The 27,027-nt window shown below is 50.9% G+C and overlaps 1 protein-coding gene across 3 annotated transcripts in view; it reads left to right on the top strand.

The window, feature by feature from the left end:
* Positions 1-27,027, top strand: part of DSCAM (DS cell adhesion molecule) — a 673,153-nt gene that overhangs the window by 415,461 nt on the left and 230,665 nt on the right. For all 3 annotated transcript variants that reach the window (XM_073668460.1, XM_073668459.1, XM_073668461.1), the window contains exons 19-20: positions 8,224-8,379; positions 10,055-10,188. In XM_073668460.1, the coding sequence (XP_073524561.1) occupies positions 8,224-8,379; positions 10,055-10,188 (290 nt within the window). The remainder of the gene's footprint in view (positions 1-8,223; positions 8,380-10,054; positions 10,189-27,027) is intronic.

The raw sequence follows: 27,027 nt of genomic DNA, 5'->3' as shown, positions 1-27,027 counted from the left end.
AAAAGCTCCCGAGCTCCCTCCAGTGGTAACTGCAGGTAGTGAGTGCAACAAGCTCCGGAGCTCCCTCCAGTGGTAACTGCAGGTAGTGAGTGCAACAAGCTCCGGAGCTCCCTCCAGTGGTAACTGCAGGTAGTGAGTGCAACAAGCTCCGGAGCTCCCTCCAGTGGTAACTGCAGGTAGTGAGTGCAACAAGCTGCGGAGCTGTCTCCAGTGGTAACTGCAGGTAGTGAGTGCAACAAGCTCCGGAGCTCCCTCCAATGGTAACTGCAGGTAGTGAGTGCAAAAAGCTCCGGAGCTCCCTCCAATGGTAACTGCAGGTAGTGAGTGCAACAAGCTTCGGAGCTCCCTCCAGTGGTAACTGCAGGTAGTGAGTGCAACAAGCTCCGGAGCTCCCTCCAATGGTAACTGCAGGTAGTGAGTGCAACAAGCTTCGGAGCTCCCTCCAGTGGTAACTGCAGGTAGTGAGTGCAACAAGCTGCGGAGCTGTCTCCAGTGGTAACTGCAGGTAGTGAGTGCAAAAAGCTCCCGAGCTCCCTCCAGTGGTAACTGCAGGTAGTGAGTGCAACAAGCTCCGGAGCTCCCTCCAGTGGTAACTGCAGGTAGTGAGTGCAACAAGCTCCGGAGCTCCCTCCAGTGGTAACTGCAGGTAGTGAGTGCAACAAGCTGCGGAGCTGTCTCCAGTGGTAACTGCAGGTAGTGAGTGCAACAAACTGCGGAGCTCCCTCCAGTGGTAACTGCAGGTAGTGAGTGCAACAAGCTGCGGAGCTCCCTCCAGTGGTAACTGCAGGTAGTGAGTGCAACAAGCTGCGGAGCTGTCTCCAGTGGTAACTGCAGGTAGTGAGTGCAACAAGCTGCGGAGCTGTCTCCAGTGGTAACTGCAGGTAATGAGTGCAACAAGCTGCGGAGCTGTCTCCAGTGGTAACTGCAGGTAGTGAGTGCAACAAGCTCCGGAGCTCCCTCCAGTGGTAACTGCAGGTAGTGAGTGCAACAAGCTGCGGAGCGGTCTCCAGTGGTAACTGCAGGTAGTGAGTGCAACAAGCTCCGGAGCTGTCTCCAGTGGTAACTGCAGGTAGTGAGTGCAACAAGCTCCGGAGCTCCCTCCAGTGGTAACTGCAGGTAGTGAGTGCAACAAGCTGCGGAGCTGTCTCCAGTGGTAACTGCAGGTAGTGAGTGCAACAAGCTCCGGAGCTCCCTCCAGTGGTAACTGCAGGTAGTGAGTGCAACAAGCTCCGGAGCTCCCTCCAGTGGTAACTGCAGGTAGTGAGTGCAACAAGCTGCGGAGCTGTCTCCAGTGGTAACTGCAGGTAGTGAGTGCAACAAGCTCCGGAGCTCCCTCCAATGGTAACTGCAGGTAGTGAGTGCAACAAGCTTCGGAGCTCCCTCCAGTGGTAACTGCAGGTAGTGAGTGCAACAAGCTGCGGAGCTGTCTCCAGTGGTAACTGCAGGTAGTGAGTGCAAAAAGCTCCCGAGCTCCCTCCAGTGGTAACTGCAGGTAGTGAGTGCAACAAGCTGCGGAGCTCCCTCCAGTGGTAACTGCAGGTAGTGAGTGCAACAAGCTGCGGAGCTCCCTCCAGTGGTAACTGCAGGTAGTGAGTGCAACAAGCTGCGGAGCTGTCTCCAGTGGTAACTGCAGGTAGTGAGTGCAACAAGCTCCGGAGCTCCCTCCAGTGGTAACTGCAGGTAGTGAGTGCAACAAGCTCCGGAGCTCCCTCCAGTGGTAACTGCAGGTAGTGAGTGCAACAAGCTCCGGAGCTCCCTCCAGTGGTAACTGCAGGTAGTGAGTGCAACAAGCTGCGGAGCTGTCTCCAGTGGTAACTGCAGGTAGTGAGTGCAAAAAGCTCCCGAGCTCCCTCCAGTGGTAACTGCAGGTAGTGAGTGCAACAAGCTCCGGAGCTCCCTCCAGTGGTAACTGCAGGTAGTGAGTGCAACAAACTCCGGAGCTCCCTCCAGTGGTAACTGCAGGTAGTGAGTGCAACAAGCTCTGGAGCTCCCTCCAGTGGTAACTGCAGGTAGTGAGTGCAACAAGCTGCGGAGCTGTCTCCAGTGGTAACTGCAGGTAGTGAGTGCAACAAACTGCGGAGCTCCCTCCAGTGGTAACTGCAGGTAGTGAGTGCAACAAGCTGCGGAGCTCCCTCCAGTGGTAACTGCAGGTAGCGAGTGCAACAAGCTGCGGAGCTGTCTCCAGTGGTAACTGCAGGTAGTGAGTGCAACAAGCTGCGGAGCTGTCTCCAGTGGTAACTGCAGGTAATGAGTGCAACAAGCTGCGGAGCTGTCTCCAGTGGTAACTGCAGGTAGTGAGTGCAACAAGCTCCGGAGCTCCCTCCAGTGGTAACTGCAGGTAGTGAGTGCAACAAGCTGCGGAGCTGTCTCCAGTGGTAACTGCAGGTAGTGAGTGCAACAAGCTCCGGAGCTGTCTCCAGTGGTAACTGCAGGTAGTGAGTGCAACAAGCTCCGGAGCTCCCTCCAGTGGTAACTGCAGGTAGTGAGTGCAACAAGCTGCGGAGCTGTCTCCAGTGGTAACTGCAGGTAGTGAGTGCAACAAGCTCCGGAGCTCCCTCCAGTGGTAACTGCAGGTAGTGAGTGCAACAAGCTCCGGAGCTCCCTCCAGTGGTAACTGCAGGTAGTGAGTGCAACAAGCTGCGGAGCTGTCTCCAGTGGTAACTGCAGGTAGTGAGTGCAACAAGCTCCGGAGCTCCCTCCAATGGTAACTGCAGGTAGTGAGTGCAACAAGCTTCGGAGCTCCCTCCAGTGGTAACTGCAGGTAGTGAGTGCAACAAGCTGCGGAGCTGTCTCCAGTGGTAACTGCAGGTAGTGAGTGCAAAAAGCTCCCGAGCTCCCTCCAGTGGTAACTGCAGGTAGTGAGTGCAACAAGCTCCGGAGCTCCCTCCAGTGGTAACTGCAGGTAGTGAGTGCAACAAGCTGCGGAGCTGTCTCCAGTGGTAACTGCAGGTAGTGAGTGCAAAAAGCTCCGGAGCTGTCTCCAGTGGTAACTGCAGGTAGTGAGTGCAACAAGCTGCGGAGCTGTCTCCAGTGGTAACTGCAGGTAGTGAGTGCAACAAGCTGCGGAGCTGTCTCCAGTGGTAACTGCAGGTAGTGAGTGCAACAAGCTGCGGAGCTGTCTCCAGTGGTAACTGCAGGTAGTGAGTGCAACAAGCTCCGGAGCTCCCTCCAGTGGTAACTGCAGGTAGTGAGTGCAACAAGCTCCGGAGCTCCCTCCAGTGGTAACTGCAGGTAGTGAGTGCAACAAGCTCCGGAGCTCCCTCCAGTGGTAACTGCAGGTAGTGAGTGCAACAAGCTGCGGAGCTGTCTCCAGTGGTAACTGCAGGTAGTGAGTGCAAAAAGCTCCCGAGCTCCCTCCAGTGGTAACTGCAGGTAGTCAGTGCAACAAGCTCCGGAGCTCCCTCCAGTGGTAACTGCAGGTAGTGAGTGCAACAAACTCCGGAGCTCCCTCCAGTGGTAACTGCAGGTAGTGAGTGCAACAAGCTCCGGAGCTCCCTCCAGTGGTAACTGCAGGTAGTGAGTGCAACAAGCTGCGGAGCTGTCTCCAGTGGTAACTGCAGGTATTGAGTGCAACAAACTGCGGGGCTCCCTCCAGTTGTAACTGCAGGTAGTGAGTGCAACAAGCTGCGGAGCTCCCTCCAGTGGTAACTGCAGGTAGTGAGTGCAACAAGCTCCGGAGCTCCCTCCAGTGGTAACTGCAGGTAGTGAGTGCAACAAGCTGCGGAGCTGTCTCCAGTGGTAACTGCAGGTAGTGAGTGCAAAAAGCTCCGGAGCTGTCTCCAGTGGTAACTGCAGGTAGTGAGTGCAACAAGCTGCGGAGCTGTCTCCAGTGGTAACTGCAGGTAGTGAGTGCAACAAGCTGCGGAGCTGTCTCCAGTGGTAACTGCAGGTAGTGAGTGCAACAAGCTCCGGAGCTCCCTCCAGTGGTAACTGCAGGTAGTGAGTGCAACAAGCTCCGGAGCTCCCTCCAGTGGTAACTGCAGGTAGTGAGTGCAACAAGCTCCGGAGCTCCCTCCAGTGGTAACTGCAGGTAGTGAGTGCAACAAGCTGCGGAGCTGTCTCCAGTGGTAACTGCAGGTAGTGAGTGCAAAAAGCTCCCGAGCTCCCTCCAGTGGTAACTGCAGGTAGTGAGTGCAACAAGCTCCGGAGCTCCCTCCAGTGGTAACTGCAGGTAGTGAGTGCAACAAACTCCGGAGCTCCCTCCAGTGGTAACTGCAGGTAGTGAGTGCAACAAGCTCCGGAGCTCCCTCCAGTGGTAACTGCAGGTAGTGAGTGCAACAAGCTGCGGAGCTGTCTCCAGTGGTAACTGCAGGTATTGAGTGCAACAAACTGCGGGGCTCCCTCCAGTTGTAACTGCAGGTAGTGAGTGCAACAAGCTGCGGAGCTCCCTCCAGTGGTAACTGCAGGTAGTGAGTGCAACAAGCTGCGGAGCTGTCTCCAGTGGTAACTGCAGGTAGTGAGTGCAACAAGCTGCGGAGCTGTCTCCAGTGGTAACTGCAGGTAGTGAGTGCAACAAGCTCCGGAGCTCCCTCCAGTGGTAACTGCAGGTAGTGAGTGCAACAAGCTGCGGAGCTGTCTCCAGTGGTAACTGCAGGTAGTGAGTGCAACAAGCTGCGGAGCTGTCTCCAGTGGTAACTGCAGGTAGTGAGTGCAACAAGCTCCGGAGCTCCCTCCAGTGGTAACTGCAGGTAGTGAGTGCAACAAGCTCCGGAGCTCCCTCCAGTGGTAACTGCAGGTAGTGAGTGCAACAAGCTGCGGAGCTGTCTCCAGTGGTAACTGCAGGTAGTGAGTGCAACAAACTGCGGAGCTCCCTCCAGTGGTAACTGCAGGTAGTGAGTGCAACAAGCTCCGGAGCTCCCTCCAGTGGTAACTGCAGGTAGTGAGTGCAACAAGCTGCGGAGCTGTCTCCAGTGGTAACTGCAGGTAGTGAGTGCAACAAGCTTCGGAGCTCCCTCCAGTGGTAACTGCAGGTAGTGAGTGCAACAAGCTCCGGAGCTCCCTCCAATGGTAACTGCAGGTAGTGAGTGCAACAAGCTTCGGAGCTCCCTCCAGTGGTAACTGCAGGTAGTGAGTGCAACAAGCTGCGGAGCTGTCTCCAGTGGTAACTGCAGGTAGTGAGTGCAAAAAGCTCCAGAGCTCCCTCCAGTGGTAACTGCAGGTAGTGAGTGCAACAAGCTCCGGAGCTCCCTCCAGTGGTAACTGCAGGTAGTGAGTGCAACAAGCTGCGGAGCTGTCTCCAGTGGTAACTGCAGGTAGTGAGTGCAAAAAGCTCCCGAGCTCCCTCCAGTGGTAACTGCAGGTAGTCAGTGCAACAAGCTCCGGAGCTCCCTCCAGTGGTAACTGCAGGTAGTGAGTGCAACAAGCTCCGGAGCTCCCTCCAGTGGTAACTGCAGGTAGTGAGTGCAGCAAGCTGCGGAGCTCCCTTCAGTGGTAACTGCAGGTAGTGAGTGCAACAAGCTCCGGAGCTCCCTCCAGTGGTAACTGCAGGTAGTGAGTGCAACAAGCTGCGGAGCTGTCTCCAGTGGTAACTGCAGGTAGTGAGTGCAACAAACTGCGGAGCTCCCTCCAGTGGTAACTGCAGGTAGTGAGTGCAACAAGCTGCGGAGCTCCCTCCAGTGGTAACTGCAGGTAGTGAGTGCAACAAGCTTCGGAGCTCCCTCCAGTGGTAACTGCAGGTAGTGAGTGCAACAAACTGCGGAGCTCCCTCCAGTGGTAACTGCAGGTAGTGAGTGCAACAAGCTCCGGAGCTCCCTCCAGTGGTAACTGCAGGTAGTGAGTGCAACAAGCTGCGGAGCTGTCTCCAGTGGTAACTGCAGGTAGTGAGTGCAACAAACTGCGGAGCTCCCTCCAGTGGTAACTGCAGGTAGTGAGTGCAACAAGCTGCGGAGCTCCCTCCAGTGGTAACTGCAGGTAGTGAGTGCAACAAGCTGCGGAGCTGTCTCCAGTGGTAACTGCAGGTAGTGAGTGCAACAAGCTGCGGAGCTGTCTCCAGTGGTAACTGCAGGTAGTGAGTGCAACAAGCTGCGGAGCTGTCTCCAGTGGTAACTGCAGGTAGTGAGTGCAACAAGCTCCGGAGCTCCCTCCAGTGGTAACTGCAGGTAGTGAGTGCAACAAGCTGCGGAGCTGTCTCCAGTGGTAACTGCAGGTAGTGAGTGCAACAAGCTGCGGAGCTGTCTCCAGTGGTAACTGCAGGTAGTGAGTGCAACAAGCTCCGGAGCTGTCTCCAGTGGTAACTGCAGGTAGTGAGTGCAACAAGCTCCGGAGCTCCCTCCAGTGGTAACTGCAGGTAGTGAGTGCAACAAGCTGCGGAGCTGTCTCCAGTGGTAACTGCAGGTAGTGAGTGCAACAAGCTCCGGAGCTGTCTCCAGTGGTAACTGCAGGTAGTGAGTGCAACAAGCTCCGGCGCTCCCTCCAGTGGTAACTGCAGGTAGTGAGTGCAACAAGCTGCGGAGCTGTCTCCAGTGGTAACTGCAGGTAGTGAGTGCAACAAGCTCCGGAGCTCCCTCCAGTGGTAACTGCAGGTAGTGAGTGCAACAAGCTCCGGAGCTCCCTCCAGTGGTAACTGCAGGTAGTGAGTGCAACAAGCTGCGGAGCTGTCTCCAGTGGTAACTGCAGGTAGTGAGTGCAACAAGCTCCGGAGCTCCCTCCAATGGTAACTGCAGGTAGTGAGTGCAACAAGCTTCGGAGCTCCCTCCAGTGGTAACTGCAGGTAGTGAGTGCAACAAGCTGCGGAGCTGTCTCCAGTGGTAACTGCAGGTAGTGAGTGCAACAAGCTCCGGAGCTCCCTCCAATGGTAACTGCAGGTAGTGAGTGCAACAAGCTCCGGAGCTCCCTCCAGTGGTAACGGCAGGTAGTGAGTGCAACAAGCTCCGGAGCTCCCTCCAGTGGTAACTGCAGGTAGTGAGTGCAACAAGCTGCGGAACTGTCTCCAGTGGTAACTGCAGGTAGTGAGTGCAAAAAGCTCCGGAGCTGTCTCCAGTGGTAACTGTAGGTAGTGAGTGCAACAAACTGCGGAGCTCCCTCCAGTGGTAACTGCAGGTAGTGAGTGCAACAAGCTGCGGAGCTGTCTCCAGTGGTAACTGCAGGTAGTGAGTGCAACAAACTGCGGAGCTCCCTCCAGTGGTAACTGCAGGTAGTGAGTGCAACTAGCTGCGGAGCTGTCTCCAGTGGTAACTGCAGGTAGTGAGTGCAACAAGCTGCGGAGCTGTCTCCAGTGGTAACTGCAGGTAGTGAGTGCAACAAGCTCTGGAGCTCCCTCCAGTGGTAACTGCAGGTAGTGAGTGCAACAAGCTCCGGAGCTCCCTCCAATGGTGACTGTAGGTAGTGATGCAATCCATCAATTAAAAAATGAACAAGTCATTATTATTATTATTTATTATTATTATAGCGCCATTTATTCCATGGTGCTTTACATGTGAAAAAGTGGGTACACGTAGCAAAAACGCAACGGCAACTGGTACAGGAGGGGAGAGGACCATGCCTGCGAGGCTCACAATCTACAAGGCTCTGAAGGGTTTTTGCAAGGGTTTTTTTATTTAAGTAGTAAAAAATTATATACATTTGGTATCACCATAGAATCATAGAATCATAGAATGGTAGAGTTGGAAGGGACCTCCTGGGTCATCTGGTCCAACCCCCTGCTCAAAGCAGGATTCACTAAACCATCTCAGACAGATGTCTGTCCAGCCTCTGTTTGAAGACGTCCATTGAAGGGGAACTCACCACCTCTCGTGGCAGCCTGTTCCACTCATTGATCACCCTCACTGTCAAAACGGGTACTGACCCGTTGAACACAATTACCAGGTCATTTTTTACTACACAGTAAATGTTGTAAAGGAATCACTCGCCCCTTTTAAAAAAAAAAAAGGCACAATTGCAGGTGTTTTTTTTAACTCAACTTCACACAAGTATCACCGAGGTCCTAGTTCACTGCTCAGGCATTTCTTGCACTTTTACCTACATTTAATTGAAAGAGTCAGGGCTGCAGTACTAGATACAGCCACCGACAAGAGTGGCGCTGTTTTGGTAAAAAAAAAAAAAATATATAGAAAAATTTGTAACATATTTTTTCAGACATTGTTTTTAGTGCATTTCGGTGGCCCATACATCTCTGCAGAACATCGCACACCCTCCTAAAAAAAAAAACTATAGCCCCAGCCCTATACAAGGTAGTGCACCAGCATGAGAACCGCATCACCACATTGTTGTATCTTCTTCTTTCAGAACTTGGTGAAATAAAAAACTTAACCACATCACAACCATTACTGGAGCTGGACGGATTGGAGAAATATACCAACTACAGCATCCAGGTGCTGGCGTTCACCCGGGCCGGCGACGGCGTCCGCAGCGAGCAAATATTTGTCAGAACCAAAGAAGATGGTAAGAGCCTCCCGAAGATGATGATGATGATGATGTGGTCTGGGCAGAAGGTCACCGCTCGCTGAGAAGGACACGGCGATTAGATTGTACAGTCTGCAGCCATTAGACATTTCACAAATCCTCTTTCCATGATCATCGGTCCGATCACGGATCGCAATGCACGGACCGACCACGCAACTCCCGAACAGGGTGTGACTGCCTCATAGAGACATATGAAGCTGTAACGCTCGGGTCAGGAGACGCGCGGTCGGTCCATGCATTGCGGTATGAAATCGGACTGATGATCACGGACGTCTGACAGAGCCCTTAGGCTAAGTTCACACCAATGTATAAAAAATCATCCGATTTTCTTCCAGAAAAAAAACATTTTTTCATTTCACTGCTATTTTTTTTTAACTTGCAAAATGCTGATCTGAACAGAGCCCCATTGAATATCATCGGTCCTAGTGCTGTCCGCGTGATGCCAATTCTATTGCAGACAGCACTCGGACCACATGTTAACTTTGCCTCGGGGTGGTCTGGCGACCAATCACCTGACGGAGGCCAAATGTGTATTTTTTCGGCCTCCGTATAGCCGGTATGCAACTGCTTTAACTGTAAGATGCTCCCTGCTATTTGCTATCATGTATGAACCGCCTACATTTATGGAAGGAGCACTTCCATTTATGAAGGGTATAAATATACGGACACTCCAGAACTTGTTGGAGATTTTTTGGAAATCACCAGCCTGTGTATTTCTTCTATTTTCTCCGGCTGTAATCTGAATCTCTAAAACTTCTAAGTTGGGGCGATGGCCACTCTAACACATGTTTGATTCTATAATAGATTACTGTTCTTCTGTATTGCAATGTATTGTGCTTATTGGCATAAATCTTGCACAAATGGAAGACCAAAGTGGCCTTCACTGCGCCCACAGCTGCCATGGAACCTATTGCGAAAACTGATCAGCCTCCCTCAGCTCCCTGCAGTACAGTACCCAGGCATTCCGACAGCCACCACCAGGGGGAGCTAGCTGCACTGACATGTCTGGGAGCTGTATGAGAATCTCTGCAGTAAGCTCCCCCTGGTGGCAACTCACAGTATAGGTTGATACCTTGCTGATCGCTGGTAGTCCGACCTCACAAATATTGAGATCTAGGCTTTGAAATGCCTCGTTAAAATGGAGCGGTGGCCGGTCATGTGTATAAGACTGCCACAGAAAACTGAGCATAGCCTCATAGTTAATGAATGTATGGTAGTACGTGTGTAACCACCAGTCCTTTCTAACTGGGCATTCCCGTTCTGGGAATTGGTGTGGGTCGCAGTGATCAGCAACTGAGTTAGAACAATCCCTTTAATTTTATGGTTGTGTGAAGCTCTAGTTTTAGCATGTAAAAGGAAATAATGTCATCCTGTTCCACCAGTGACAATAGCAGCTCTGACCACCAGAGGGCGCCGGTGTGACATCCTGGGTATCAGGCTCAGCTCCGGGGGGCTTCTGCTTCCCTCAGACGAGCTTCTATCATGTAATACACGCCACTAGAAAACTTTTTGCCTGTCTCCACAGTTATATGATAGTTACGCTGCAAAAAAAACAATGAAAATTTTTGCCCACCCATCACAGAAAAACATGCGCCTTTTTTTATGTTACTATCTCAGGAAACATCACCCTCACTCTTCTACTTCTCTATTCCAGTTCCAGGTCCCACAGCTGGAGTTAAAGCTGCGGCCGCCTCCGCCTCCATCGTCTTCGTCTCCTGGCTCCCTCCTCTGAAGCTGAATGGCATTATCCGCAAGTACACAGTGTTCTGCTCACATCCATACCCCACGGTAAGAGACCACCCGCTGGCCACTGCTCCTTATATACACTTCGCTGCTCCTCTGAGAGTTCTCGTGGCTGCTACGATTTATAGAGATCGACCTCCTGTCCGCTCGCTGCGTGCATATCACCCAATATTCGGTATCTGTGTGTATACAAATGTGTTACTGATTGCATGGAGCACGAAAAAAAAATGCCCGGATTAGGTGATGAGGAAAAAGATAAATGCCTCAAGGTGAGAATCAGTCTGATTGCCTAAGGTAGCGCATTCTAGAAAACTGGTGCAGCATAAGAGAAGTCATGGAGATTTCCAGCAGACTCATAGTTGCACATTGACCTCAATACAGAAAAATACTAATGGTACGGATCTCAGAAAATGGCAAAACAAGCCAAAAATTATTATAATTATTTTTTTTATAAAGTCCCAAAAATAATTAAACAACCATACAAGTTCTGTATCGCTGTAATTGCACTGACGTGAAGAATCGTTACCAGGTCGTTTTTACCGCACTATGAATGCCGTAAAAAAAAAAAAAAAAAAGATAAATACTTTTTTTGTCACTATTTCATCGCACTTGGAATTTTTTTTTTCCCGCTTTTTATTTTATTACATGGTAAAATGATTGGTGTCATTCAAAACTACAACTCGTCCTGCTAAAAAAACGAGCCCTGGCACGGCGATGATAACGTAAAAATGAAAAAGTTATCGCTCTTGGAAGAAAAGGAGGAAAAAAAATTAAAGCACACAAAAAAATATATATATATATTGCCCGGTCATGGATTTCAGGTTCTGGGTGCCAGGGGGGCTGCTGGAAAATTACTCTGCCTTGGTATTTCATGTCCCCCATTCAAGGGGATGAACATCCTTGTAATCTTCATATCGGATTTCGGTTTTGATTAATAGTGAGGGTCTGGAGTAAGAAAACCCCTTTTATCATGGGCCCTAATAGTGAACACAAATACCAAATGCGTAAAATATTCTGTGGAAATCCCTAATATTCTGTCATCTGTCAGCAGATGGCGCTGTGGTTCTTTTTTTTTCTCTCTTTTGTTCTCCGTCTTTTAATTCTTTTTCTTTTTTTTGCGCCGCCCTCCCTGTAAACACTTCACACCTACGCATCCAGGCATTCGTCTCCTATAATTCTTTCTATGCAATTACGTTGCACAGAACATCAGCGCCTATTTATACACATCAGTGTGTTCTTAGAGGGGACGCGGGACGACGACGCCTAGTCACCTTGCAAATCTGCCAACTCAAAAATGATGGAAGAATGATTAATTAGGCTGCCGTTAATTGCTGCCAAGATTGGTGCCGTCATACGCCAAGAGGACACACGCAGTGTCCTATAAGGGGGTATTACCTTATATTAAGGAAGGGCTTTACCTCCTCGTACCACATGAACAATCTAACTCGGATTGGGTACGTTTGGAAAAGCTTCATGTACCGTATTTTTTCAAGCGATAAAACACACCCGGGATCCAAAAAAAATCCCCAAAAAGATATTGTTTTAAAGTTTCCTGGTGGTCTAGGGTACTACACGGGTAGTTCTGGGGTAGTGCTGCCGTCATCGGTGGTCTAGGGTAGAAGAATCGGTTCATATGTGACTTCCTGGTGGTCATTGGTATTGCATTTTTTCTTGGTTGTTTAGGGTAGAAGAGTGGGGTTATAATTTATGCCCTGGTGGCCTAGAGTAAAGGAAGTAGTTCATACCTGGCGGACAGGAGTAAATGATCACCAGATGATGCATGTACTGCAGAGGTTCAGATAACAAAAAGAAACTTTTTCAAACTATGTAAAAAAAAATCCCTGGTGGTCCAGGGTACTACATGGGGTTAATGTTAATACCTGATGGGTAGGACCACCAGATAGTACATGTACTAAATATTTTTGACGGTACTACACAACCAGATTCAGATAAAACAAAAAAAAGTAGAATATTTTAGCTCACTCAATTATTCTAATGTTCTACAGTATGACAGGGGTTAATAACACTAGTTCTGGGGTACTTCCCCCCCCCCCTTTAGTAATGGTGTTGTGTAGCATTATGGGCTCATATTTGATTTCCTGTTAATTACTCTAAGGCTGTGTACCCACGATGCATTTTTTAAGCGTTTCCGCAGCTGCAAAAACGCTGCAGAAACGCTTAAAAAACGCATGGTAGAAGGCCTGCCATGTTCCCCAATGATAATCTGCATGTGCTGTGCACATGCTGCGGAAATTTCCGCTGCGGATTATCATTGCGGAAAAAAACGCAGCACTACCAATTATTTTGCGGAAGCGCGGCATTTTCGCCGCCATTGACTTGCATTGAAACGCATGGAATCCGCATCACTGCATCTGTACATGCTGATTCCTTGCGTTTCAATGTGTGGATGGTACCCAGGTGTGGAGGACAGGAGACTCTCCTCCGGACCCAGGTACCATAGAACCTGTAAAAAAAAGAATAAAATAAAAAATAAATGTTATATTTACCATCTGATGCCCCCGGTGTCCTTGTCTTCGCTTGCCGGCAGATCGCTGTGCACTGAAGGACCTGCGCTGACGTCATTTAGTCATGTGACGGCAGGTCCTTCAGTGCACAGCGATCTGCCAGCAGCCAGGACGGAGCAAAGCAAGACTGCGGGGGCCATCAGAAGGTAAGTATAGATTTATTTGTTTATTTTTTAACATTCTTTGGGGTCACACTATATAAATCCATGCCGTTTGCATGGATTTATAGAGTGTGACAAAGTTGACAAGCACTTTCCAGGTGATGCTAAAATCGCCTGGAAAGCGCTTGACAATCCGCATGCAGAAATGCATGTGAAGAACGCTTCACATCCGCATGTCCCTGGCAGGAAAACGCATGTATAATCCGCATGTACAATCCGCATGTACAATCCGCATGTACAATCCGCATGCGTTTTTTCTGCCAGGGAGATGCAGAAACGCTCAGGAAAAAATCCAGAGCATTTCTGCATCGTGGGCACATAGCCTTATGGTTTCTTTCATGGTGGTCTTTGATAGAAGAGTGAGTCATAATTTATTCCCTGGCGGTCTTGATTTAAATTTTAGGGTTAATACCAGGTGGGCAGGAACAAATGACCACCAGATAAAGCACGCACCATATTTTTTGGCCTATAATACATATCCAGATTCAGACAACAGAAACCTTGTTTAAAATATTCTACTTTTTTCATATTAACTTCCGTGGTGGTCTAGGGCAGGGTTCCCCAACTCCAGTCCTCAAGGCCACCAACAGGTCATGTTTTCAGGATTTCCTTACTATTACACAGGTGATTGGATTATGGCCTGTGCAGGTGATGCAATTATCACATGAGCAATACCCTGAAAACATGACCTGTTGGTGGCCTTGAGGACTGGAGTTGGGGAACCCTGGTCTAGGGATACTACAGGGCCTAATATCACTAGTTCTGGGGTAGTGCCGCCTTCAGGATTGGTATTGGGTAGAATAATGGGTTCATATTTGATTTCCTGTTTGTTTAGGGTAATACCTTTTTTGGTTGTCTGGAGTAGAAAAGTGGGTCAGAATTTCTTCATGAGTGATCTATAGTAAAAGATGAGCAGGAGTAATAAACACCAGATGATGCAGGTGTATTAACATTTTTAGACTATAACACACACCCAGGTTCAATTAATGGAAAATAAGAGAAAAGAAATATATTTCAGACTACTTAAAATTCTCCTGATGGTCTTGGGTACTGGTGGGGTTAATATTGCTAGTTTCGGTGTCTGTGGGTAGTACCCCTTCTTTGATGGTCTAGGGAAGATAAATGGATTCATATTTCATCTCCTGATGGTGATGCCCTATTTTTCGGTGGTCTAGGGTGATGCATCTTTGGTGGTCTAGGGTGATACCCCATTTCTTGGTGGTCTAGGGTGATGCTCCATGTTTTGGTGTTCTTGAGCGATGCCCCATTTCGTAGTGATCTAGGATGATGCACCATTTCTTGATGGTCTAGGGTAATGCCCCCTTTCTTGATGTTCTGGGGTAATTCCACATTTCTTGTGCTCTAGGGTGATGCCCCATTTCTCGGTCTAGGGTGATGCCCCACTTCTCGGTGGTCTAGGGTGATGCCCCATTTCTAAGTGGTCTAGGGTGATGCCCATTTCTCTGTGGTCTAGGGTGATGCCCCATTTCTCAATGGTCTAGAGTGATGCCCCATTTCTTGGTGGTCTAGGGTGACTCGCCATTTCTCGGTGATCTAGGGTGCTGTCCCATTTCTTGGTAGTCTAGGATGATGCGACATTTTTTGTGGTCTGGGGTGATGCCCCACTTCAGTGGTCTAGGGTAATGCCCCATTTCTTGGTGGTCTAGGGTAATGCCCCAATTTTCTGGGGTCTAGGGTAATTCCATATTTCTCTGTGGTCTAGGATGATGCACCATTTCTTGTTGGTCTAGGTTGATGCCCCATTTCTTGCTGGTCTAGGGTGATACGCCATTTCTCGGTGGTCTAGGGTGATGCCCCATTTCTCTTTGGCCTAGGATGATGCACCATTTCTTGGTGGTCTAGAGTGATGCCCCATTTCTCGGTGGACTAGGGTGATGCCCCATTTCTCGGTGGTCTAGGGTGATTCCCCATTTCTCGGTGGTCTTGGGTGATGCCCCATTTCTCGGTTGTCTAGGGTGATGCCCCATTTCTAAGTGGTCTAGGGTGATCCCCATTTCTCGGTGGTCTAGGGTGATGCCCCATTTCTCGGTGATCTAAGGTGGTGCCCCATTTCTCAGTGGTATAGGGTGATGCACCATTTCTCGTTGGTCTAGGGTTATGCCCCATTTCTCAGTGGTCTAGGGTGATCCGCCATTTCTCGGTGGTCTAGGGAGATGCCCCATTTCTCTGTGGCCTAGGTTGATGCCCCATTTCTTGGTGGACTAGGGTGATGCCCCATTTCTTGGTGGTCTAGGGTGATGCCCCATTTCTCGGTGGTGTAGGGAGATGCCCCATTTCTCTGTGGCCTAGGGTGATGCACCATTTCTTGGTGGACTAGGGTGATGCCCCATTTCTCGGTGGTCTAGGGAGATGCCCCATTTCTCTGTGGCCTAGGATGATGCACCATTTCTTGGTGGACTAGGGTGATGCCCCATTTCTCGGTGGCCTAGGATGATGCACCATTTCTTGGTGGACTAGGGTGATGCCCCATTTTTTGGTGGTCTAGGGTGATGCCCCTTTTCTCGGTTGTCTAGGGTGATGCCCCATTTCTAAGTGGAAGAGGTGGTTAGTACTTGTGGTCGGGTGGTTTTCTCACTTGCCTGCGCTCTGTTGACCAGTCCCAATCTTCTTACCATCCTGCCCTGCATTGATTATACAGATTAATAACAGGTGGGAAGAGATCTATGATCAGCTGTACGGTTCGGCACCTCTCCAGTGACTGCCATCGTGACGACCCACAACAAAAGAGCACCGTGAGCATCGTCATTTATTGCCAAGTTCACATGGTGTCATTATGGACATCATCATATTGCGGTGGTAACAGTGGACCACCGAGACTCACTGTAGTATTTTACAACCTTCTTATAGTTTTCCTGTATAGGTGGAGTGTGGTTATACATTTTGGAAATGTCCTCTAAAACGGCAGATTGTCCCAAATCACAAGACTTTTTCCTCCATTTGATACAATTACTGTTTCAATTCTTTCGTTTTTACTTCAAGAACTTTTCTGCTGAGCATCTTATACTTAAAATGCAGGACCGCTCCCAAAAATGCGTTTATTTTGATCCCTCATTTCCTGAACATCTGTGCTTCTCGAGCTCGGCTTCATTAATTATCATCGGTGTTGGGAAAATAGATAAATTCTACACAAAACAAAGTAGGCGTAAGTATTCACCAGATCGGAGGAAACACAGAGACTCACAGCCCTCCCACTACCAGTAAAGGTTAGACATGGGTTAATGATTCCCCCCCATAACCCGAACAGTCTATACAAGTACATTAATATCCCTATAATCAGCCTACATTAATCACACCACTGGGGTGCAGACTCCTCATCCAATAGCGACTACTAATCTCTGGTCTGTTAGATGGGGCTGAGGTCCGGGCTCTGTGCGGCCGCTCATGTTCTCTCCCCTCCATGTCTGTATGGACCTTCAGCACTGGGCACAGTCATGGGGAACTGAAAGGGCCTTCCCCAAACTGTTCTCACAAAGCTGAAGCTACAATTGTCCACAACGTCTTAAGATTTCCCATCATTGGAACTAAGGGGCTGAGGCCAGAAGTTATACACTGGGGGAGGTGCCGGATGTTATACACTGGGGGAGGTGCCGGATGTTATACACTGGGGGAGGTGCCGGATGTTATACACTAGGGGAGGGGTCAGATGTTATACACTGGGGGAGGTGCCGGATGTTATACACTGGGGGAGGGGCCGGATGTTATACACTAGGGGAGGGGTCAGATGTTATACACTGGGGGAGGTGCCGGATGTTATACACTGGGGGAGGGGCCGGATGTTATACACTAGGGGAGGGGTCAGATGTTATACACTGGGGGAGGTGCCGGATGTTATACACTGGGGGAGGGGCCGGATGTTATACACTGGGGGAGGGGCCGGATGTTATACACTGGGGGAGGTGCCGGATGTTATACACTGGGGGAGGTGCCGGATGTTATACACTGGGGGAGGGGTCAGATGTTATACACTGGGGGAGGTGCCGGATGTTATACACTGGGGGAGGGGCCGGATGTTATACACTGGGGGAGGGGCCGGATGTTATACACTGGGGGAGGGGCCGGATGTTATACACTGGGGGAGGTGCCGGATGTTATACACTGGGGGAGGGGTCAGATGTTATACACTGGGGGAGGTGCCGGATGTTATACACTGGGGGAGGGGCCGGATGTTATACACTGGGGGAGGTGCCGGATGTTATACACTGGGGGAGGGGTCAGATGTTATACACTGGGGGAGGTGCCGGATGTTATACACTGGGGGGGCCAGATGTTATACACTGGGGGGAGGGGTCAGATGTTATACACTGGGGGGAGGGGTCAGATGTTATACACTGGGGGGAGGGGTCAGATGTTATACACTGGGGGAGGGACCAGATGTTATACACTGGGGGGAGGGGCCATATGTTATACACTGGGGGGAGGGGCCATATGTTATACACTGGGGGAGGGGTCAGATGTTATACACTGGGGGGCAGATGTTATACACTGGTGGGAGGGGCTAGTTGTTATACACTGGGGGAGGGGTCAGATGTTATACACTGGGGGAGGGGTCAGATGTTATACACTGGGTGAGGGGCCAGATGTTATACACTGGGGGAGGGGTTAGATGTTATACACTGGGGGGAGGGGCCATATGTTATATACTGGGGGAGGGGTCAGATGTTATACACTGGGGGAGGGGTCAGATGTTATACACTGGGGAAGAGGCCATATGTTATATACTGGGGGAGGGGCCATATGTTATACACTGGGGGGAGGGGTCAGATGTTATACACTGGGAGGAGGAATCAGATGTTATACACTGGGGGGAGGGGTCAGATGTTATGCACTGGGGGAGGGGTCAGATGTTATACACTGGGGGAGGGACCAGATGTTATACACTGGGGGGAGGGGCCATATGTTATACACTGGGGGAGGGGTCAGATGTTATACACTGGGGGAGGGGTCAGATGTTATACACTGGGGGAGGGGCCAGATGTTATAGACTGGGGGAGGGGCCAGATGTTATACACTGGGGGGAGGGGCCATATGTTATACACTGGGGGGAGGGGTCAGATGTTATACACTGGGGGGCAGATGTTATACACTGGTGGGAGGGGCTAGTTGTTATACACTGGGGGAGGGGTCAGATGTTATACACTGGGGGAGGGGTCAGATGTTATACACTGGGTGAGGGGCCAGATGTTATACACTGGGGGAGGGGTTAGATGTTATACACTGGGGGGAGGGGCCATATGTTATATACTGGGGGAGGGGTCAGATGTTATACACTGGGGGAGGGGTCAGATGTTATACACTGGGGAAGAGGCCATATGTTATATACTGGGGGAGGGGCCATATGTTATACACTGGGGGGAGGGGTCAGATGTTATACACTGGGGGGAGGGGTCAGATGTTATACACTGGGGGAGGGGCCATATGTTATACACTGGGGGAAGGGTCAGATGTTATACACTGGGGGAGGGGTCAGATGTTATACACTAGGGGAGGGGTCAGATGTTATACACTAGGGGAGGGGTCAGATGTTATACACTGGGGGAGGGTTCAGATGTTATACACTGGGGGGAGGGGCCAGATGTTATATACTGGGGGAGGGGTCAGATGTTATACACTGGGGGAGGGGTCAGATGTTATACACTGGGGGAGGGTTCAGATGTTATACACTGGGGGAGGGTTCAGATGTTATACACTGGGGGGAGGGGCCAGATGTTATATACTGGGGGAGGGGTCAGATGTTATGCACAGGGGGAGGGGTCAGATGTTATACACTGGGGGGAGGGGTCAGATGTTATGCACTGGGGGAGGGGTCAGATGTTATGCACTGGGGAAGGGGTCAGATGTTATACACTGGGGGAGGGGTCAGATGTTATACACTGGGGGAGGGGCCAGATGTTATACACTGGGGGACGGGTCAGATGTTATACACTGGGGGAGGGGTCAGGGTCAGATGTTATACACTAGGGGAGGGGTCAGATGTTATACAGTAGGGGAGGGGCCAGATGTTATACACTGGGGGAGGGGTCAGATGTTATACATTGGGGGAGGGGTCAGATGTTATACACTAGGGGAGGGGCCAGATGTTATACACTAGGGGAGGGGTCAGATGTTAAACACTGGGGGAGGGGTCAGATGTTATACACTGGGGGAGGGGTCAGATGTTATGCACTGGGGGAGGGGTCAGATGTTATGCACTGGGGGAGGGGTCAGATGTTATGCACTGGGGGAGGGGTCAGATGTTATACACTGGGGGAGGGGTCAGATGTTATACACTGGGGGACGGGTCAGATGTTATACACTGGGGGAGGGGTCAGATGTTATACTCTAGGGGAGGCGTCAGATGTTATACACTAGGGGAGGGGCTAGTTGTTATACACTGGGGGAGGGGTCAGATGTTATACACTAGGGGAGGGGTCAGATGTTATACACTGGGGGAGGGGTCAGATGTTATACACTGGGGGGAGGGGTCATGTGTTATACACTGGGGAGGGGTCGGATGTTATATACTGGGGAGAGGTCAGATGTTATACACTGGCGGGAGGGGTCATATGTTATACACTGGGGGAGGGGTCAGATGTTATACACTAGGGGAGGGGTCAGATGTTATACACTGGGGGAGAGGTCAGATGTTATACACTAGGGGAGGGGTCAGATTTTATACACTAGGGGAGGGGTCAGATGTTATACACTGGGGGAGAGGTCAGATGTTATACACTGGGGGGAGGGGTCATATGTTATACACTGGGGGAGGGGTCAGATGTTATACACTGGGGGAGGGGCTGGATGTTATACACTGGGGGAGGGGTCATATGTTATACACTGGGGGAGGGGTCATATGTTATACACTGGGGGAGGGGTCAGATGTTATACACTGGGGGAGGGGTCAGATGTTATACACTAGGGGAGGGGCTGGATGTTATACTCTGGGGGAGGGGCTGGATGTTATACACTGGGGGAGGGGCTGGATGTTATACACTGGGGGAGGGGCTGGATGTTATACACTGGGGGAGGGGCTGGATGTTATACACTGGGGGAGGGGCCGGATGTTATACCCTGGGGGAGGGGCCAGATGTTATACACTGGGGGAGGGGCCAGATGTTATACACTGGGGGAGGGGTCAGATGTTATACACTGGGGAGGGGCCAGATGTTATACACTGGGGGAGGGGCCAGATGTTATACACTGGGGGAGGTGCCGGATGTTATACACTGGGGGAGGGGCCGGATGTTATACACTGGGGGGAGGGGCCAGATGTTATACACTGGGGGAGGGGCCAGATGTTATACACTGGGGGAGGGGTCGGATGTTATACACTGGGGGAGGTGCCGGATGTTATACACTGGGGGAGGGGCCGGATGTTATACACTGGGGGGAGGGGCCAGATGTTATACACTGGGGGAGGGGCCAGATGTTATACACTGGGGGAGGGGTCAGATGTTATACACTGGGGAGGGGCCAGATGTTATACACTGGGGGAGGGGCCAGATGTTATACACTGGGGGAGGTGCCGGATGTTATACACTGGGGGAGGGGCCGGATGTTATACACTGGGGGGAGGGGCCAGATGTTATACACTGGGGGAGGGGCCAGATGTTATACACTGGGGGAGGGGTCAGATGTTATACACTGGGGGAGGTGCCGGATGTTATACGCTGGGGGAGGGGCCGGATGTTATACACTGGGGGGAGGGGCCAGATGTTATACACTGGGGGAGGGGTCAGATGTTATACACTGGGGGAGGGGGCAGATGTTATACACTGGGGGAGGGGTCAGATGTTATACACTGGGGGAGGTGCCGGATATTATACACTGGGGAGGGGTCAGATGTTATACACTGGGGGGAGGGGCCAGATGTTATACACTAGGGGAGGGGCCAGATGTTATACACTGGGGGAGGGGTCAGATGTTATACACTGGGGGAGGGGCCAGATGTTATATACTGGGGGAGGGGTCAGATGTTATACACTGGGGGAGGGGTCAGATGTTATACACTGGGGGAGGGGTCAGATGTTATACACTGGGGGAGGGGTCAGATGTTATACACTGGGGGGGGGCCGGATGTTATACACTGGGGGGGGCCGGATGTTATACACTGGGGGGGGGCCAGATGTTATACACTAGGGGAGGGGTCAGATGTTATACACTGGGGGAGGGGTCAGATGTTATACACTGGGGGAGGTGCCAGATGTTATACACTGGGGGAGGTGCCGGATGTTATACACTGGGGGAGGGCCCAGATGTTATACACTGGGGGAGGTGCCAGATGTTATACACTGGGGGAGGTGCCAGATGTTATACACTGGGGGAGGGGTCAGATGTTATACACTGGGGGAGGGGTCAGATGTTATACACTGGGGAAGGGGCCAGATGTTATACACTGGGGGAGGGGCCATATGTTATACACTGGGGGAGGTGCCAGATGTTATACACTGGGGGAGGGGGCAGATGTTATACACTGGGGGAGGGGTCAGATGTTATACACTGGGGGAGGGGTCAGATGTTATACACTGGGGGAGGGGTCAGATGTTATACACTGGGGGAGGTGCCGGATATTATACACTGGGGAGGGGTCAGATGTTATACACTGGGGGGAGGGGCCAGATGTTATACACTGGGGGAGGGGTCAGATGTTATACACGGGGGGAGGGGTCAGATGTTATACACTGGGGGAAGGGTCAGATGTTATACACTGGGGGAGGTGCCGGATGTTATACACTGGGGAGGGGTCAGATGTTATACACTGGGGGGAGGGGTCAGATGTTATACACTGGGGGAGGGGCTAGATGTTATATACTGGGGGAGGGGCCAGATGTTATACACTGGGGGGGGCAGATGTTATACACTGGGGGGAGGGGCCAGATGTTATATACTGGGGGAGGGGTCATATGTTATACACTGGGGGAGGGGTCAGATGTTATACACTGGGGGAGGGGTCAGATGTTATACACTGGGGGAGGGGTCAGATGTTATACACTGAGGGAGGGGTCAGATGTTATACACTGAGGGAGGGGTCAGATGTTATACACTGGGGGGGGCCAGATGTTATACACTGGGGGAGGGGTCAGGTGTTATACACTGGGGGAGGTGCCGGATGTTATACACTGGGGGGGGGGCAGATGTTATACACTGGGGGAGGGGTCAGATGTTATGCACTGGGGGAGGGGTCAGATGTTATGCACTGGGGGAGGGGCTGGATGTTATACACTGGGGGAGGGGTCAGATGTTATACACTGGGGGAGGGGTCAGATGTTATGCACTGGGGGAGGGGTCAGATGTTATACACTAGGGGAGGGGCTGGATGTTATACACTGGGGGACGGGTCAGATGTTATACACTGGGGGAGGGGTCAGGGTCAGATGTTATACACTAGGGGAGGGGTCAGATGTTATACAGTAGGGGAGGGGCCGGATGTTATACACTGGGGGAGGGGTCAGATGTTATACACTAGGGGAGGGGCCAGATGTTATACACTAGGGGAGGGGTCAGATGTTAAACACTGGGGGAGGGGTCAGATGTTATACACTGGGGGAGGGGTCAGATGTTATGCACTGGGGGAGGGGTCAGATGTTATGCACTGGGGGAGGGGTCAGATGTTATACACTAGGGGAGGGGCTGGATGTTATACACTGGGGGAGGGGTCAGATGTTATACACTGGGGGAGGGGTCAGATGTTATACACTGGGGGAGGGGCTGGATGTTATACACTGGGGGAGGGGTCAGATGTTATACACTGGGGGAGGGGTCAGATGTTATACACTGGGGGAGGGGTCAGATGTTATACACTGGGGGAGGGGTCAGATGTTATACACTGGGGGAGGGGCTGGATGTTATACACTGGGGGAGGGGACTGCATGAGAACCCTGTAGTGAATGACTGCGGTGTATGTCCTGATCCTTTGCTCCGTCTTGTGTGTATTACACCTATACTGTAGCAGCTTCCCCTCATCACAGGGATGTCACTTGCATTTGTTGTACAGAACTGGAAAAATACGACTGCTTTCTGCAAAAAAAATACCCACCTTTATGGCTCACAGGTTGTGTGGTTTTGCCACTCAGCTCTTTCCACTGCAATGGAACTAATTTGCATTACCACAAAGACCCTGTGGCCAGGTGTGGCGCTGTGTCTGGTGACCGTTGTTACAGCCCTCACATACGGCACCTGCTTGTTATAATTCTTTTCTCTCCTGCTCTTTTGAAGAAAGACGAGTGGATGGTGTAGAGGAGAGACCCAGCTATCACAGAGGCTGGTACACGGCTGTGTGGGACGTGAAGCCGCATGTCTCCATCCCTCAGGCGCCAGCGCTGCTGCGCCGCAGCTCATTCTGCTTTATTCCTATGTGCTTGCATGGAGGCTGGTGGGTGGAAGTGCGCTGACGACGGCAAAACCTCCCTCCTCCACACCAGCCTTCTGTTTACTACCAACTACTATGTGCCAGACGTGGGGCCGACCATCTCTGCTGACTCTCAGTGAATGGAAACATTTAGCCCCCGATTCAGCATTCATTTTTGCACTTTTGCAATTTAAGCATTTATATTTTTTGTACTAAAGTCATTATGGCTTTTGCACTATTTTTACACCATCAGGATGTTTTCAGCTAATTCACCATTTATGACTTTTTGAAATGTCACAAGATATTTGTGCAATGTTACTTTAGTACCTGTGTCAGACATACAGTAATCTGTCTAATTGTTGAAGAATTATGTACGACATTTTAACGCCTTAGCAACAGGCAGCGCGTTCTCACTAAATATATGGAGCAGGACTTACTGAATATCAAGAGCACACCACAAGACCCACCATATACTGAGAACACCCCACAAGACCTGCCGCATGCCGGGAACACCCCACAAGACCTGCCGTATACCGGGAACACCCCACAAGACCTTAAATATACTGGGCACACCCCACAAGACCTGCTGTATACTGGGCACACCCCACAAGACCTGCCGCATGCCGGGAACACCCCACAAGACCTGCCGTATACCGGGAACACCGCACAAGACCTGCCGCATGCCGGGAACACCCCACAAGACCTTAAATATACTGGGCACACCCCACAAGACCTGCTGTATACTGGGCACACCCCACAAGACCTGCCGCATGCCGGGAACACCCCACAAGACCTTAAATATACTGGGAACACCCCACAAAGCCTGCTGTATACTGGGCACACCCCACAAGACCTGCTGTATACTGGGCACACACCACACGACCTGTCGTATACTAGGACCACCCCACACGACCTTACATATAGTGGGAACACACCACAAGCCCTGCCGTATACCGAGAACCCCCCACAAGACCTGCCGTATACCGGGAACACCCTACAAGACCTGCTGTATACCGGAAACACCCCACAAGACCTGCAGTGTACCGAGAACACCCCACAAGACCTGCTGTATACCGGGAACACCCCACAAGAGCTGCTGTATACCGGGAATACCTCACAAGAGCTGCTGTATACTAGGACCACCCCACAAGACCTTACATATAGTGGGAACACCCCACAAGCCCTGCTGTATACCGAGAACCCCCTACAAGACCTGCCGTATACCGGGAACACCCTACAAGACCTGCTGTATACTGGGAACACCTCACAAGACCTGCAGTGTACCGAGAACACCCCACAAGACCTGCAGTATACCGGGAACACCCCACAAGACCTGCCATATACCAAGAACACCCCACAAGACCTGATGTATACTGGGAACACCCCACAAGACCTGTCATGTACCGTGAACACCGCACAAGACCTGCCATATATAGGAAACACCCCACAAGACCTGCCGTATACTGGGAACACCCCACAAGACCTGCCATATACCGGGAACACCCCACAAGACCTTAAATATACTGGGAACACCCCACAAGACCTGCCGCATGCCGGGAACACCCCACAAGACCTTAAATATACTGGGAACACCCCACAAAACCTACTGTATACTGGGCACACACCACACGACCTGCCGTATACTAGGACCACCCCACAAGACCTTACATATACTGGGAACACCCCACAAGCCCTGCCGTATACCGAGAACCCCCGACAAGACCTGCCGTATACCGGGAACACCCTACAAGACCTGCTGTATACTGGGAACACCCCACAAGACCTGCAGTGTACCGAGAACACCCCACAAGACCTGCTGTATACCGGGAACACCCCACAAGACCTGCTGTATACTGGGAACACCCCACAAGACCTGCTGTATACTGGGTATACACTACAAGACCTGCCATGTACAGGGAACACCCCAAAAGACCGGTCATATACCGTGAACACCCCACAAGACCTGTCATATACCGTGAACACCGCACAAGACCTGCCTTATATAGGAAACACCCCACAAGACCTGCTGTATACCGGGAACACACCACAAGACCTGCCGTATACCGGGAACACCCCACAAGACCTGCCGTATACCGGGAACACCCCACAAGACCTTACATATAGTGGGAACACCCCACAAGCCCTGCTGTATACCGAGAACCCCCCACAAGACCTGCCGTATACCGGGAACACCCTACAAGACCTGCTGTATACTGGGAACACCCCACAAGACCTGCAGTGTACCGAGAACACCCCACAAGACCTGCAGTATACCGAGAACACCCCACAAGACCTGATGTATACTGGGAACACCCCACAAGACCTGTCATGTACCGTGAACACCGCACAAGACCTGCCATATATAGGAAACACCCCACAAGACCTGCCGTATACTGGGAACACCCCACAAGACCTGCCATATACCGGGAACACCCCACAAGACCTTAAATATACTGGGAACACCCCACAAGACCTGCCGCATGCCGGGAACACCCCACAAGACCTTAAATATACTGGGAACACCCCACAAAACCTACTGTATACTGGGCACACACCACACGACCTGCCGTATACTAGGACCACCCCACAAGACCTTACATATACTGGGAACACCCCACAAGCCCTGCCGTATACCGAGAACCCCCGACAAGACCTGCCGTATACCGGAAACACCCTACAAGACCTGCTGTATACTGGGAACACCCCACAAGACCTGCAGTGTACCGAGAACACCCCACAAGACCTGCTGTATACCGGGAACACCCCACAAGACCTGCTGTATACTGGGAACACCCCACAAGACCTGCTGTATACTGGGTATACACTACAAGACCTGCCATGTACAGGGAACACCCCAAAAGACCGGTCATATACCGTGAACACCCCACAAGACCTGTCATATACCGTGAACACCGCACAAGACCTGCCTTATATAGGAAACACCCCACAAGACCTGCTGTATACCGGGAACACACCACAAGACCTGCCGTATACCGGGAACACCCCACAAGACCTGCCGTATACCGGGAACACCCCACAAGACCTGTCGAATATAGGAAACACCCCACAAGACCTGCTGTATACCGGGAACACCCCACAAGACCTGTCATATACCGTGAACACCCCACAAGACCTGCCGTATACCGGGAACAGAAGAAGTGCCACTTCATGCAGTGCTGTTGCTGGCTGTGTGGCACAGCCGACATCTGAGGGTAAGTGATGTGTATGGAGCGAGTTCCATTCGCAGAATTTTAACTCCTTAAATGTCGCTGTCATGGTGTTAAACCTTATTGAAAGGATCTCTTACTGTACATTTAACTCTAAAAAGGTGCAAAAGAGAAAAAAAAAAACTCTCTTAATTTGCGCCAGATTTATCAAACCTCTTGCACCATTTGGATAAATTTAGTGCAAAGTCCACTAGTGAAAAGCAGAAAGACCAGACTGAAAATAAAAGGGCACCGAAAAAGGGTCAGGGCAACAATATTCATTGTGGATCAAGACTCATAATATATAATTAACCAACAACGCACCAAATAAGAGTCATAGAAAGATCCAAAAAGTCAATCATTTGGAAAAAATAGACACAGTTTTATTAGACAAAGTTCACACAAATACAATAAAAGAGCTAGGTTCAAATGAACACCAGAACAAGAGGACAATGCCTCATACAGTTAAGACGAGGTCCAGATATAGGCTTCAAAGAAGACATTGCAGTGCCCCTCACATGTTTGTGCATACGAGAAGAGGGAATAAGACCAGAAAGTACCACTGGTCACACAACACTAAATCCCTTACCATGAGTCATAAATCACATTTATGCATGTTATATGTAAGTTTAACTCATGGAAAAAAA

Source organism: Phyllobates terribilis, unplaced genomic scaffold (assembly GCF_046119375.1).
Source record: "Phyllobates terribilis strain yellow unplaced genomic scaffold, ASM4611937v1 Scaffold_2__4_contigs__length_985480577, whole genome shotgun sequence".
In the NCBI taxonomy this organism is placed as follows: Eukaryota; Metazoa; Chordata; class Amphibia; order Anura; family Dendrobatidae; genus Phyllobates; species Phyllobates terribilis.
Note: the sequence above shows the minus strand (reverse complement) of the source record. Positions and strands in the feature narration are given on the sequence as shown.